Source organism: Malurus melanocephalus, unplaced genomic scaffold (genome assembly GCF_030028575.1).
Source record: "Malurus melanocephalus ecotype Western Australia unplaced genomic scaffold, MMel_1.1 scaffold_484, whole genome shotgun sequence".
Classification (NCBI taxonomy): Eukaryota; Metazoa; Chordata; class Aves; order Passeriformes; family Maluridae; genus Malurus; species Malurus melanocephalus.
The window spans coordinates 239,716-252,744 of record NW_026623716.1 but is presented as its reverse complement, the minus strand read 5'-3'; the positions used below and the strand labels follow the sequence as shown (position 1 = coordinate 252,744).

The 13,029-nt window shown below is 51.8% G+C and overlaps 1 protein-coding gene across 2 annotated transcripts in view; it reads right to left on the bottom strand.

The window, feature by feature from the left end:
• Positions 1 to 9,918: 9,918 nt before the first annotated feature.
• BMP4 (bone morphogenetic protein 4) overlaps positions 9,919 to 13,029 on the bottom strand; it is a 14,069-nt gene continuing 10,958 nt past the window's right edge. The window contains exons 1-3 of one of the 2 annotated variants that reach the window (XM_057380953.1): positions 12,964 to 13,023; positions 12,007 to 12,383; positions 9,919 to 10,988 (exon numbers count right to left, since the gene is read on the bottom strand). In XM_057380953.1, the coding sequence (XP_057236936.1) occupies positions 10,147 to 10,988; positions 12,007 to 12,376 (1,212 nt within the window). In that variant the 5' untranslated portion in view covers positions 12,377 to 12,383; positions 12,964 to 13,023 and the 3' untranslated portion in view covers positions 9,919 to 10,146. Of the gene's footprint in view, positions 10,989 to 12,006; positions 12,384 to 12,963; positions 13,024 to 13,029 lie in introns of those variants that run through there. The other variant, XM_057380954.1, reaches the window with a different exon arrangement.

Sequence of the window (13,029 nt, the reverse complement as noted above, 5' to 3'; positions counted from 1 at the left end):
CCCAGCTCATGGAATATCTGAACCCGACAGCTCCTCACCAAAGGCCAAGGCTGCTGCTTTGCCCTCCTAAATCTCAGATTTGGGGCATCTGCAAACCAAGTTCCACCTCTGGAGGACTTGTGAAGATCTGGATGGCAGTGCCTGCAGAGCAGACATCCATGAGTGATTCCAATAATCCCAACAGTTAAGGCATCTGCTGCTGGGATGCTGGGATTTGGCATGGATTCAGTGCAGGGGAAAGGTCGTTCCTGTGAGTCTGGGTTTCACTGCTGTGTGTTTCCCGAATTTCAGAAGAGCATGGAAAATCCTGGAGAGCATGCCAGGCACAGACAGTGCACATCCACTCCACGGAATGGTGCTTCAAGGACTAATCAGGGTCTTTGGGGCTCTAAAACACCACCATAGGCTGAGGAAACACTCTTTGTGCTCTGACCTGTGTTCGGGGTTGCAAAGAGCCTGCTCTGATCCTCATGGATGTTGGGAAATATCTCCAAGCCTGTCAGAATCCAGAAGGCATTTGGAAAAGGCCCTTAATAATCTCTAACTTTTGGTCAGCCCTGAAATTGTCAGGCACCATTGGAGGTCCTTTCCAGCTGAAATGATTTAATTCTATTCTACCCTAAAGGACAATCAAGAAGCAACGGGAAACCACCAGGTGATGCCACCTCATCTCAGCACAAATATTGGCTTCTTAACCAAACTTGCAGAAATAATGATCAAATAATCATTGTTTTGGTTGCACAAAGGGCACTTGGCTCACTGCTTAGCTGGACAAAGCTCCAACCAGCAGCTCTGTGGAACATCCCCTCCTTGGCCTCCCTCTTCTGTGCCCTCCACAGGGATGGTGAACTCCACAGCAGGGCAGAACCCCCAGCACCTGGAGATTCTACTCACCCTGGGCTCCAGCAGATGGGAGATGGGTCCTGTCATCCACAAGCCTCAAGAAACACAGGAACGATGGGGTTACACCAATGTTTCATGGCAAATTTGTCCACCAAGTGCTGGCTCCTCCGAGGCAGGGAAGGGAGAAAGTTCAGCAGCATTTTCGTGAGGGATTCTTCTCTGCTTGTCCTGTCTGTGCCTTTTCCAGGGAGCAAAGGGCACAGCCCGGTGTCACCACRCAAGAACAAGGTCAGGAAATACTCAGTCCATCCCTGCTGCTGGTTTTGCTGAGTCTGAAATGAGTTGTCCACGAGAACAAGATAAACGGAGAGCAGCGGATGTGTGCAGGATGCCACGGGYCCCGTGCAAAACATCCTGTTGTCCCCTGCATTGTGGCAGGGACAAACACAGCTCATCGGGGTGGATGGAGGGTAAACTGTCCCATCTCTGCATCAGGGACCTCCTGKAGGATGGAAAACCCTCTGTCCTGCAATGTCATTTGGGTGGCCTTAACTGCTGCATGGGCTGAGCTCRGTRTCAAGGGTCCTTCAGGAAAAATCARCTCCAGGAGARAAAATCYTCCTGMCACAGGGTCAGAGCAGGGCTGAGGGAAGGGARGAGCTGGCCCCAAAACACAGGTGCACAGCTGGCTCTGCTGGATGTCACATTTTGCTGCACAAATGGCACATTTCTACAGAAAACACTTCCAATCACCATTCACATGGCCTCTGGATCAGCCCCAAACCGATCAGATCTGCCCCTAAAAAAGAAAACATCCACCTGTGTTTCACTGGCTTTCCTGGGAGCATTAACACATTTCAGCCACATCAAACCTTCACCTTCAACAAGGAAAGGGCAGAGGCAGAAAGGAAAGCCAAGGAAAGGAACCCAGTGACAAACCGAGCACCAACCCAAGAGGAGCTGACCTGATGTGGGAGGGTTTCTCCATCCAGCAGGGATCCGAGGATTCCACACGGCAAAATGATGGGATTGGGAACAATGTTGGGATCACTGTCCCCTGGATGTCCCCAGGAYGCTGGGATGCTGCCACCACCCCACTCCCAGGAGCCACGTCCAGCCTGCAGCTGCAGACAGCCGTCACCGCCCCGGCTGTGGGGTCTGTCCATGGTGCTTTGGGACTTTTTTTTTCCACAGGAGATGCTCCTAACCAAAACCAGATTTGATTCCCAAATATCCCCAATCTCCCTTAAAGCTTACAAATCTTCCACACCTGTGTTTGCTCATTGCTGCTGCTGCGCCCTGCCCTGGGAAGGATGATGTTTATCCTGCTCCTCCACAGCTATTTACAATGGGGTTTTCGGATGGGGACGGAGCACATATTTGTCTAATGGCAACAGGGCAGTGAATTTAATTCTCCTCATTAACAGTCATCAGCTTAACGGGAAGCAATAAAAGATTTTTTTATTTTTTTTTCTCAAGAGCAGCTGCTTGTGAGATAATATTTATGGCCGGGACTGTCAGCAGGATGAGTGCATTGCTGGCTTGCAAAGGGGGAAACTGAGGCACGAGGCCATTCACTGACCCACCCTGGACCACACAGATGGAGGGGGGAAGAAAACCCAGCCCTCCTCTGTCCCACCCAGAGGCCATGCTGCCCCAAGGCCACACAAGCCATGGTGTTACTGTCAGCCAGGAACGGGAGTTTGTGAGCGGTGCCGCATTTCCAGCGCCCAAGGGAGCCACAGCAGGGCACCCCACCCTCCTTTCCCCTCCAGAAGCCACTTATGAATCTTTGTCAGGCTGGGAACAGCAAGTGTCCCCTTCCCATGTCATCCCCACTACCCATCAAACCAGGAAAGGGCATTTTGACCCCATTCTGATGATGAGAAAGGATTTAGTCTGAGAAAGGATTTGCTTCTCTTTTGACAGTGGCTGGTGACATCCACGGTGACATCTGGGATTGCAGGTGCTCCCTGAGTGATTTTGGGTCGAGGTGTCCACCTGACATCTGTGCCCAGAGCTGCAGAGACCCCCCAGAACGGGAGAGCCACTCCCTGCCCTCCTGAGAATCACATTTTGCTTTCCCATCATTAGAGAGGAGTCACCTCCAAACCAGGACAGATTTTAACCTGGGTGGACCTGTAGAAATGGCCCATCTGGGATCTCATTTCTCATAACGGGGTTTTCTTTTCCAGTTCCCCAAATGTTCCTACTCAGAGACCCTCTCACTGGGATTTACCACAAGGCACACACACAATTCCCCTCCAGCCTCCCATTTTCCTGGCAGAACCAGACCAGGCTGCTCCCTGAGGCTGTTTGATCCCAATACCAGCCCAGTAAGGTCTGAAACAGCTCCCCATGAACACAGGGATCACAATCCCAGGCAGCATCCAGCCCTGCCTTTGGCAGCTCTAGGGGAAAATCCTCCCTTCATCCATCCCAAGCGGAATTTGGGCTCTCTGGAATTGTTTTCTGATCAGCAAAGCCCCCAGATATTTTTTTCCTGCCATATCCAGGAGAACTGCTCAGCTCTTTGTGGAGCCGTTCTCGCTACAGTTTGTTGCTTGTACCACCAAATTTTGCTCCCAAATTCCATCCTGCTACTGAGGCACATGTGAGTCCTGCTCAGTGCTACCATTGGTTAATCAAATTAAAAATATTATCTTTGCAAATGATCCTTGGGGACTGCCTCTTACTGGGAAGCTGTCCAGCTCCACAAACCGTCTTTCAAGGAACACTGCCGTGATTATTTTTAATCCTTTTAAACACCAAAATAAACAGCAACTCCTCAAGCTGTATGTATTAAACCTCTTCGAGTGACACCTAGAAATACCTGTTTTTGATGCTCAAAGTCCAGAAGAGGGAAGGATCAGGACGTTCCACAGGGTGAATTTCTCGGTGCCTCTGCCATTCATGGTGTGAATACCCATGGATGAGGGTTCCTGTGGTGGAAAAGGGCAGTGCCACGAGGGATTGGAGCCCACCAGCTTCCTCCATTTACCCCCTGCTCTCCAGAGAGCTTTTTCCAGCCTGGAGAAGCATTTTCACAGGATCACAGACTGRTTTGGGTTGGAAGGGACCTTAYAGYTCATCTCATTCCACACTTTGCCRTGGGCAGGGACACCTTCCASTATTGCAGGCTGCTCCAAAARACAGGAACAAAAGGACATGGGTGGCTTCTCACTGAGCTCCCCAGTCCTCCTCCTCTGGAGATAAATGCTTAGTGTGGCATTCAAGCAGAATTTAATTTAATTTTATTTATTTATTTAATTCCCTATTAAACACTCTTCACATCCTGTCCAGGGTTTCCCCAGTGAGGTGTAAAATCAATTTGCCGTTTCTGAGCTAATCTTGGCATGAAGGATTTCACCGATTCCGGTACTAAATGGCAGGTGTGCATTACAGCCCAGACAAAACCCACAGAGCCAACATCAGCAATGCAGATTGTCACCATCTTCCCCCAAATCTGATACATAAAACAGCACAATCTGTGCCAGGAAAACACTTTGTAACATTTAATCTCACGTTACTGAGGGAACAGGGGAGGGACAGGGGGGTTACTTGGAAAACCACTTGCTCCTTCCCTGCRAGACTCCACTGTGCCCAAAAATTTAAGAACTGTGGGGCATGAAGGTGAACTTCTATGTGATGGTTTCAAAATCAATAAAAGGCAACAGTTCAAAAGGGATGGACAGGCAAAGTGTGGGAATCACTGTCATAGAATTATGTTGATCTGAAAAAAAAACTGCAATATTTATAAAGTAATTCTATAAATGAATGGAAGTAAAGTGTTCCATTAAATACAGTGGCCCTGATTTGGGATCTGGAAGCTCTGACCTGTAAGTAGCTGGAGTTTGATGGGTGCTGCAGAAAAAAGTTGTCAAAGGCCTGCTGTGCTCTTGCCTTCTCCCACAGCACTAGGTGGACCTTTGGAGAAAATTAGCACAGATTTTTTCCTTTTTCTCATGGTGAATATAGAGTAACTTCCACATTTTCCATCCATAGTCTGCTAGACCTGAGAGCCAGCATCTCCTCTGGGAACTGTGTGGTCTCCCTGGATCTGCACATCTGTGGTCTCCAGGAAATGGGAGAATCAGACCAGAAGTGGAAAATCCACATCTATAAATAAATTCTGTGACAGCATCTGAATGAAGATTGGAAGAAATGCTGTGTGTAAAGCACCTCGAGATGCAGCCAGGCCTGGAGCACACAGACAGACCCAAAGCATAGGGTTTGGATAAAGATTTCCTTGGCACCCTGATGTTACATCATGGGCTGCTCATCACAGGTCCTTTCTAGGATTAAATCCTACTGGTGATGGCCTTGTTTCAGGAAAAGCAGCCCTTTGTGGTCTGAAATGCAACTCTAGGGCTGGGAATGATCACTGGGAGTGATGCCCCATCCCTGGAAGTGTCCAAGGCYAGGCTGGACAGGGCTTGGAGCACCCTGGGAYAGTGRAAGSTGYCYCTSCCCATGGCAGAGAGCTGGAATGARATGAGTTTTAAGGTCCCTTCCAACCCAAACCCTTCTGGGATTCTTTSATTTTATRTCCCTGCYCATTGCAGGGGGRTTGGACTCTCAGCCCTTTAAAGGTCCCTTCCATCCCAAAGTATTCTGTGATTCCATGATGCCTCTGGTGGACACRGATCCCATTAACTCCACTGCTGTTGCACACAAAGGGCCTCAGAGCAGCTCCACAAAGCCAAACCAGAGTTCTAGGAGAGCACAAGGGGCCCATGGGACCCTGATATTCTTTTGTAAAATACAGAATCAAGGCATGAGCAGGAGGCAGTGCATGAAAAATGCTGAGAGTGTGAAAAACAGCACGGGGGCTCAAGCTGGGACAAGCTCTGGTTGGACTATTCAGAATTAAAGTCCCAGTATATTTTTTCATCAGCTGGGTGGAATAAATGACTCAGCTGATCCAACAGAGCCAGAGCTCCCCATGGAACCTTCAGACCTCCCTGGGCTCTGCCAAGGTGCAAGTGACTGATGGAACTTTTCACTTCGCTGATTGTGTCTAAGTGGATTCCCTGCAGTTGACTAAGGAGCAAGTTTGAGGCACTTCTTTAAGAAGCCAGATGAAAATAAGGTATTGAAAATCCTATTTTACACTTTCAAACACAAATGCAGGATCCATGAAGTGAATGAGCATTGTCTGGGCTGTTTCTGATGCTCYCTGTCACTATCACTAGAAAACAACATGGACTTGGCAGCTTCCTCTCCATTACATGATACAGGAATCCACTACTGGTTTGAGGTTTAAGTGATGGGTCTTCAGAARGCCAGACTCTGGACTAGAGAAGAGTTTTGTGTCTAGAGCACAGGACAGGGACTGAGGTGTCAGACACCTCTTCTGGCTCTGTCTTCTCTTCACACACGACTCTCCCCCAGTCTCCTCATCTCTCTGTACTCCAGATCTTTATCTACAGGTGGTCAGTGATGTCTCCTCTTACCTGTTTGGTCCTGTAGTTTCAGACACAGACTCCACAGCAGAGGATCTTCAGAGCTTCTCTCATGCTATGAAACCCCAGGATGAAGAGAGCAAAGCCTCTGTTGATGCTGAGATTTCCAAGCCCTCCCAGCCTGACTGTGCTCATCATTTTGTGATGGGTGAGAAGTTTTCCAGAGGTGTCCCAGCTCTGCAGCAGGGAAGGGTCCAGCCTTCCTTTGCTGGGTCTGCAGCAAAGCCTCTGTGCTCCTYTTCCAGACCCATTTGTGTTTTTAGAAATCAATTTGCAAAGCCTCAGCCCCAGTGGCTACAAGCAGAGCCTGGCTGTCTGTGCAGCCTCCTCCAGGGGCTGCATCTCCAGGGCGGCAGCTCTGCTCAGCGTGATGCTGTGAGCTTGGACTTGGGGRTGGATTTACACCTGGGAGAAGAAAATCCCATCAGGAGACTCTTGGGATCCTACAAGCCAAAAGGGAAAGGGCTGGGGATGGGATCAGTATGACCACAGGTCCCTGGGGGGAGCTCCTGACACAYGGCAGAGCCTTGGACCCCRTTTTCCAGCACTCCTGGCCCCACMCTCTCACCCGTGCTCAGCAACARCATCATYCCAGAGCATCCAGTGGCTCTCACCAACACCACCATGGCCACTGCAGCCACAGGGAGCTGACAAACCCCACTGAGATCTTCTCCTCATTTCCTACACCCATAAGCCAGGCAGACAGCACTYTTCAGGTACCCAAAGCCACAGCCTTCCTGGGGAAGGCACAGAGGTGAAATCACACCACGGTGAGCTGCTCCTGGGGATGCTGGCCCATGGGCACAGCTGCCAGAAGGACACCAGATGGTGGGAAGTGGCTGCACACCCACCTTCAACCTGCTCCCCTTTTGTTCACAGCTTGGGTTGAATAAGGGGGGGATTAAACTGATATGCCTTATCTCAGACCTCCCAGGGATCTCTGCACCGGCCAACACAAACACAGTGCTCGCTCTGAAAAAAGTCACATTTGCAAGGAGTAAGTTCCACAGCTGGAGGGATGATGGCATGATAAATTTGTCATATTTTTAAGCAAAGATAAGCACTGGCTGCCTGAGACTAAGCCTCACTTCAGCTCTTCTCTGCCGAAACAAAACCAGCACTTCTATGGCACGGAGCACTCTGCAAACAGCCAGGATCGGTCACTACATTAATTCAGCACGGGGTTAAACCCCAATAACTCCTGCAAGAAATGCACAAACCAATGGCCAGGAACTCTGTGTGCAATTCCAGGGTCTCTCTGCGTCAGCACTTCACTCCCAGCTTCCCAAAAGCAGCCCCTCTCCTCCTGGCCAGGATRGTGAAGAGAGCTCAGGTCTATACCAGTAAAACCCAGAAAAAACTGAAATGGTGGGAAAAAAAAACACCACTGGCTGTCAGAGACTAGAAAGGGACTCATTCCGTCTGCTATGCAGTTTTGTTGTGTTCTCTTATTTTTAAATGATTTAACAGTTTGAGAATTTTGCTAAGTGCCTCTCCAATCACACAAGGTTATGCAGCAGTTTGCCACCCCCATGTGACAAGGACATGCACGGGGAGGAGAACCCTCAGCCCCTGTGCTCTGTGTAAAATGCTGAAGTTCAGCCTTGAAGAATAAATTCCTTAATCCATCCATGAGTATTTTGTCACAGATATCACTTTTACCGTCCACAGGTTTATAGCCCCAGTATAAATTCCTATAAAATTCACATAATTAAAATACTTTGATTTTTTTTTAAACAGTTGGCTTTCTTCCTACAGTTTCTGAGCAGAACACCCCACGTAGGATCTCAACAACCCAAGGAAAGAAAAATTTCCCAAAGGCCTCAGGACAAGAGCAGCACCTAGGGAAAAGCAAGTGCCTGTGCCTCCACAGGGTCAAAGCTTTGATTTCATCATTGAAACGCAATGCGAAAAGAAGCACCAAAATAAACAGCTCCATAAAGCAGCAGGAACGCAGCAAAGCAGTTGGAGGCTCCTCCAGCAAGAATGACCTAAATCCAAGAGGCATTTGTGCAGATGCTGCTCAGCTCCACAACACCCTCACAGCCTCCAGGACAACCCGGGATGCACCGAYGGACAGGGAAGGGAACCTGGGAGAAGCCTCTTTGTTTTTAGTAAAGTCACAGTGATTTTTTAGTTGGTTTTTTTTCCCAAGGTACCCTCCCAGAGTGGCTGCCCTGCACCCAGGGCTGCTGGGGGGGCCCGAGACCCCCTTTCCCACCCGACCCCGCAGCAGCCGGGGTTATCGATGGAGATGTGTGTAATTGCCCTGTCAGGCAGCTGAAAGGCGCTCGCCTTTAGCTGATGCCACTTCAAAATGAAATTCTTTCTTTGGCATGGCTATGTCTGATATGCAGGCATCAAAGGGGAGGCAGCAGGTCGCCGATGCCCCAGGCCACACATTTCCCTTCTAAAGGCAGGAATGAGAGTGTCAGCTCGGGGCCGAGGGGGCCCCGGAGACGCAACACCCACCGCTCCTCCGTGGGGTGCGGGGAGCCTGGGAGGATCCCCCGGCACCCAGAGACACCCGAGGGCAGCGGGTGGGACCCTGTGGCCTGAACACCGCTGAGACGGAAGGTGGGAAAGCCTCACCGGCACAGAGGAGGTCGAGGGTTGGGTTTTTTCTTCCCGAGAGAACCACGGGGCCGCGCTCGCCRCCCCCCCGCAGCTCCCATCTCCTCTCTCCACCTGCACTCTTCAGGGAGCCAAGGCTTTTGGCAAGCTTTCCGCTCCACTTTTTATTGGTTTCAACTAAGCTGCCCCTTTCGGAGGGTTGGAAAGCTTCAATCATTAAAGGAAAAGAAGAAAACAAAAAGAAGAAAAAGAAAGCATCGTGCACCCTTCCCTGCTGCCCCTTCCCACTCCCACGACGGCTGAGGACACGAGCCACCCACACCACCCATTCCAGGCACAGCTCCCAATTTTCCAAGCCAAACACAGCCCCTCCAATGCATTTGAGGCAGGGTTTTCAAGGCCCTGGATACCTCCAACTGTACCTGCTCGGCTCCAATCACCTTCCTGCTCGGAAGCAATTTAGCAAGGACACAGCACAGGTAGCTATTAGCTAACACATATTTAACTGCTCCAGATATCTTTTTTTTTTGGCATTGTAATGGAGTGATTTGATCTTCAAAGGACCCGTGGAAACCTTTGAAGCTTCCCAATCTCCAGTGGGGAAGGGAGGAGGGGTGGAAAATGTTAATAGTTTTAAAACCTGGGGAATCCTGAAGTCAGAGAAAGGGTATAAAACCCAGCGGGTTTAGCATAAAGCCCTCAGGTAAATCTTCACCTTCTTTTCAAATGCATTTTTGGTGGGTTGCTTTGGGAAGGCTYGGGCCAGGTTAGCAAGGTCGGCTCTATTCCCAGCGGCTCTTAAATCTCCAGGGACCCTCATCGCCCACGTGGCACAGCCCCAGCACCGGGGGATCCGCGGTACCTTGGCGAGAAATAGAGAGACTAAAGTTTGCAAAGCCTTTAAGTGAAAAAAGGGTCGGGGAGGGAAAGGAGTGGAGGAGGAGGGGGTTAAGAAGATAAGGAGACAAGAGAAACTCCCGGCTGCACTCCCAGCCAGCMCAGCCTCAGCAGCACCCTGAGAGGCGAGACACAAAATGCATTTACCTTTAAAATAATGACTCATTTTATTTTTTTCTTTTAATATGTAGTTATAAATATATTTTGTCAAAATATATGATCATTATTGTCAAAAACATTTGCACATAAAGTCATAAATAAGGTCAAGGTGAACGTTTAGTTTAGAGAAGAGTCCAGCTATAGCAAGCAGTTCTGGGGTGGGACGGAAGGGAGAGAGAAGGGGAGGAGAGGGCGGCAGGGAAGGGGGTCAGCGGCACCCGCACCCCTCCACCACCATCTCCTGGTAGTTTTTCAGGACCACCTTGTCATACTCATCCAGGTAGAGCATGGAGATGGCGCTGAGCTCCGTGGGCACGCAGCAGGCCTTGGGAATGCTGGAGTTCACGGAGTTCACCAGCGTCTGCACGATGGCGTGGTTGGTGGAGTTGAGGTGGTCGGCCAGAGGGAAGGGGCAGTCCCCGTGGCAGTAAAACGCCTGGTACCCCGGGGGCGCCACGATCCAGTCGTTCCAGCCCACGTCGCTGAAATCCACATAGAGGGCATGGCGGCGGCAGTTTTTTTTGTTCTTGCGGGAACGCTGGTGCTTGGGGCTCCGGCGGGCTCTGCGGGTCAGCGCGTGGCCTCGCCCGTCGTGCCCAAAAGTGACCAGGAGCGGCCTGAGCTGCGCCCAGTCCCCGCGCCCTTGAGGTAAAGATCGGCTAATCCTGACGTGTTTGCCCTGATGAGTCTGTGCGTGGTGCAGGTGGGTGACCTCGATCACCAGCCCGTGGTTCGGCTGCTTGTCCTTGGTCCACCGGATCACGGCCGGGCTCACATCAAAGGTCTCCCAGCGCGTCACGTTGTGGTGCACCAGCCGCGTGTCCAGCAGGCGCGTAATGGCCTGGGCGCGCTCCGACAGCGGCTTCATCACTTCGTAAATGTTTATCCGGTGGAAGCCCCTCTCCCACGCCGCGTTCGGCTCCTCCACCTGCTCCCGGTACAGCCGCAGCTCCGCCGAGGAGATCACCTCGTTCTCCGGCACGCTGCTGAGGTTGAAGACGAAGCGGATCCGGGGCGCCTCGCTGGGACCCGGGACGGTCTCTAGGTGCTCTGGAGGGGAGCAGGGAAGGGGGGAAGCRGTAAGACAAGCAAACAAGAGCACGTCAGCCTCGGGGCACCCTGCAGCGGCCCCGGCACAGCCACAGCTCACACCCACGCTTCACCTGCCCGGTGGCCACCGGTTCCTCTCCGCTCCCCCACGCATCCCGCCGGGCCGGACCGTAGCGCTCCTGCCCCGGCCCCGGCCCGGCTCCTGCCCCGGCCCCGCTCCTGCCCCGGCCCCGCTCGCTCACCCACGCCCGGAGCAGTCCACCCCTTCCCATCTCGCCTCCCCATTCAGGGAGACTTTTTCCCTTCAGCTTTCCCCCTTTTGCTTTTCCTCCCCCAGTCTCTCCAAAATGATCTCCCCGGCGAGATGCGGCGCCACAGAGCACAGAGGTGCCTTGTTACGGGGGGGCAGGGGGAGAAAGAGAAGCAAATTCCAAAGCAGTAATGATGCGGCTGGATTAATAATTCAGATTTACTTTGGAAAAGAAACATCCGCTAGGAAACATTTGGATCAGATTACAAGGGTCTATTGAATAAACCTTATAAACACACAGCTGTAAGTATTAAATTCGAGTCGGGGTTTGGGGGAATTTTTTTTTCTTTTTTTTTTTTTTTCTTAAGAGTAAAAGCAGGCAGCAATTGCTTTGATAGTTCAAAAGAAACACTCCAGGGGCGAGATCCCGCCCTCGCTTTACTCCCGCATCCGATCCAGAGCCATTAAATCCACGCGAGCCCAGGGAGTGACCCCGAGGCAGAGGCACCGAAGGAAACTCACTGTTGTCAACAGAAGCAAAAGCACTTCAAAATATGGTCAAGCTCGGGTTAAGCACAGGATGCTGGAAAAAATACCGAGCAGCACGCCTGTCACCCACACACGGCAGGCTGGGGGTGGGGGGGTGGTTTTCCTCCCATAAATTTAGGGCCGGGCACGTCCCGCTTCTAAAGGCATTTGTGAGCTTCCAAACGCAAGGAAATCCCGATCGCTCCCGGGGCTGGGAATTTACCGCCTCCCATCACTGACCTTCATGGTGGAAACTCCTCACGGTGTTTGCCCGGCTGGTCGATCGCTCAGGGTACTGCAGGCTAATTTCCTGGAGGCTTTCCTCCTCTTCCCCGGACTGGAGCCGATAGAGATCCAGCATGTAACTAGGGATGACGGCTGACTTGCTGGGCTGAGGCCGCCTTCGCAGCCCAAACATCTGCAGCAGAGTTGTTTCGAAACCCCGCAAGAGTTCATGGCTTTGGGCAGAGCGGCGTCCGGATCCGGCTTGTCCCTGAAGCTCTGCCACTTTCTTCCTGCCGGTCTCAGGGATCAGGCTAGCATGGTTAGTACCTCCTAGAAGGACTTGGCATAGTAGGATGACCATCAGCATTCGGTTACCAGGAATCATGGTGTCTCTGGGGTTTAAAAAACGCGACAACAAACAAGAAGGAAAGTCAGGATGAGAAGCAAAACCCCCCTCCTCTTCCGAATAAACTTAAAAATAATAATATAGTAGTAATAATAATAATAGTAAATGGCGAAAGGACGTGGGGAGCAGCCCCCATTCGAGCGACAGCCGGCGCGCCCCGGCGGGCAGGGACCGGCCACCGGCCCCGGGCTGCCCGCAGTCCCGCAGCCCCCTCGGGCAGGCGAGGTCCCGGCGCATCCCGGCCCCGCTGTCCCGCAGTCCCCTCGGCCGGGAGGGTTCCCGGCGCATCCCGGCCCCGCTGCCCCGCGGGACGGGACGGGAGCGGGACCGGCGGCGGCGGCGCCCCGCGGGTCGGGAAGGAACGCGCGGCTCGGCGCGCTCCGGAGCCAAAGGTTCGAATCCCGCCGCCGGACCCCGGGAGGGAAAACCGGGATAAGAACAACATAAAAGTTTTCTCTTTTTAAAAAAAAAAAAAAAATTAAAAAAAGAAAATAAAGTTAAATAAAGCCCCGCGATGAAAACAAAAAGCGAGAAGCGAGGCGGAGGAAGAAGAGGGCTGTACTCACTGACAGCAAGCAAGGCATATCAGCACAGTCCATGATTCTGGAGAGCCAGCCCGGACCCAGCGCGCC